Source organism: Orycteropus afer, unplaced genomic scaffold, assembly GCF_000298275.1.
Source record: "Orycteropus afer afer isolate SDZICR_OR568_19922 unplaced genomic scaffold, OryAfe1.0 scaffold00683, whole genome shotgun sequence".
Classification (NCBI taxonomy): Eukaryota; Metazoa; Chordata; class Mammalia; order Tubulidentata; family Orycteropodidae; genus Orycteropus; species Orycteropus afer.
The window spans coordinates 741,595-742,925 of record NW_006922270.1 but is presented as its reverse complement, the minus strand read 5'-3'; the positions used below and the strand labels follow the sequence as shown (position 1 = coordinate 742,925).

Sequence of the window (1,331 nt, the reverse complement as noted above, 5' to 3'; positions counted from 1 at the left end):
TGATGGCCATGGGGCTGCCCAGAACATCATCCCTGCATCTACTGGCACTGCCAAGGCTGTGGGCAAGGTCATCCCTGAGCTGAATGGGAAGCTCAATGGCATGGCCTTCCATGTCCCCACCCCCAATGTGTCAGTTGTGGACCTGACCTGCCATTTGGAGAAAGCCACCAAATATGACATCAAGAAGGTGGTGAAACAGGCATCAGAGGGTCCCCTAAAGGCAATCCTGGGCTACACTGAAGATCAGGTTGTCTCTTGTGACTTTAACAGTGACACCCACTCTTCCACCTTTGATGCTGGAGTTGGCACTGCCCTGAATGACCACTTTGTTAAGCTCATTTCCTGGTATGATAATGAATTTGGCTACAGCAACAGGGTGGTGGATCTTATGGTCCACATGGCCTCCAAGGAATAAGAGCCTCCAGGACCACCAGCCCTAGCACTAGCACTAGAGGAAGAGAGAAACCCTTGGCTGCTGGGGAGTCCTTGCCCCAACTCCATCCCCAACACACTGAGAATCTCCCATCCTCTATAGTTTCCATCCAGACCCCCTGAAGAAGGGGAGGGGCTTAGAGAGTCGAACCTTGTAGTGTACCATCAATAAAGAACACTGTACCTAACAACAACAACAAAATACCATGGCTTGTGTCAGGTGTACTTTAGTCCTTAAGGAGATATCTTTGCTCTTCAGCACTTGAAAGAGGTTCTTTGTAGCCGACTTGCCCAGTGCCATAAGTCGTCTGATGTCCTGACTGCTGCCTCCATTGGTGTCAACTGTAGAACCGAGCAATGTGAATTCTTTGGCAACTTCAATCTTTTCTCCATTTATTGTGATGCTGCTTATAGGTCCAGTTGTGAGGATTTTTTGTTTTCTTTATATTGAGATGTAACCCATACTGCAGACTGTATTCTTTAATTTTCATCAGTAAGTGCTTCAAGTTATCCTCACTTTCAGCATGCAAAGTTGTGTCATCAGCATATCACAGGTTGTTAATGATTCCTCCTCCAATCCTGACGCCACGTTTCTTCATATAGCCCATCCAGCTTCTTGTATTATTTGCTCAGCATATACATTAAACAAGTATGGTGAAAGGATACAACCCTGATGTACTCCCTTCTTGACTTTAAACCATTCAGTGTCCCCTTGTTCTGTTCAAACGACAGCCTCCTGGTCTATATACAGGCTTCTCATGAATACAATTAAGTGTTCTGGAATTCCCATTCTTCTCAATGTTACCCATAATTTGTTATGATCCACACAATCAAATGCCTTTGCATAGTCAATAAAACATAAGTAAACATCTTTCTGGTATTCTTTGCTTTGAGCCAAG

General features: G+C 44.9%; 1 protein-coding gene across 1 annotated transcript; it reads left to right on the top strand.

Annotated features, from left to right (window-relative positions):
• Nucleotides 1-7: 7 nt before the first annotated feature.
• Nucleotides 8-415, top strand: LOC103210970 (glyceraldehyde-3-phosphate dehydrogenase-like; the record flags this gene model as incomplete). Its single annotated transcript, XM_007956880.1, has 1 exon — nucleotides 8-415. A coding segment is annotated over one exon (408 nt), but the record flags the coding sequence as incomplete, so codon positions are not given.
• Nucleotides 416-1,331: the final 916 nt, after the last annotated feature.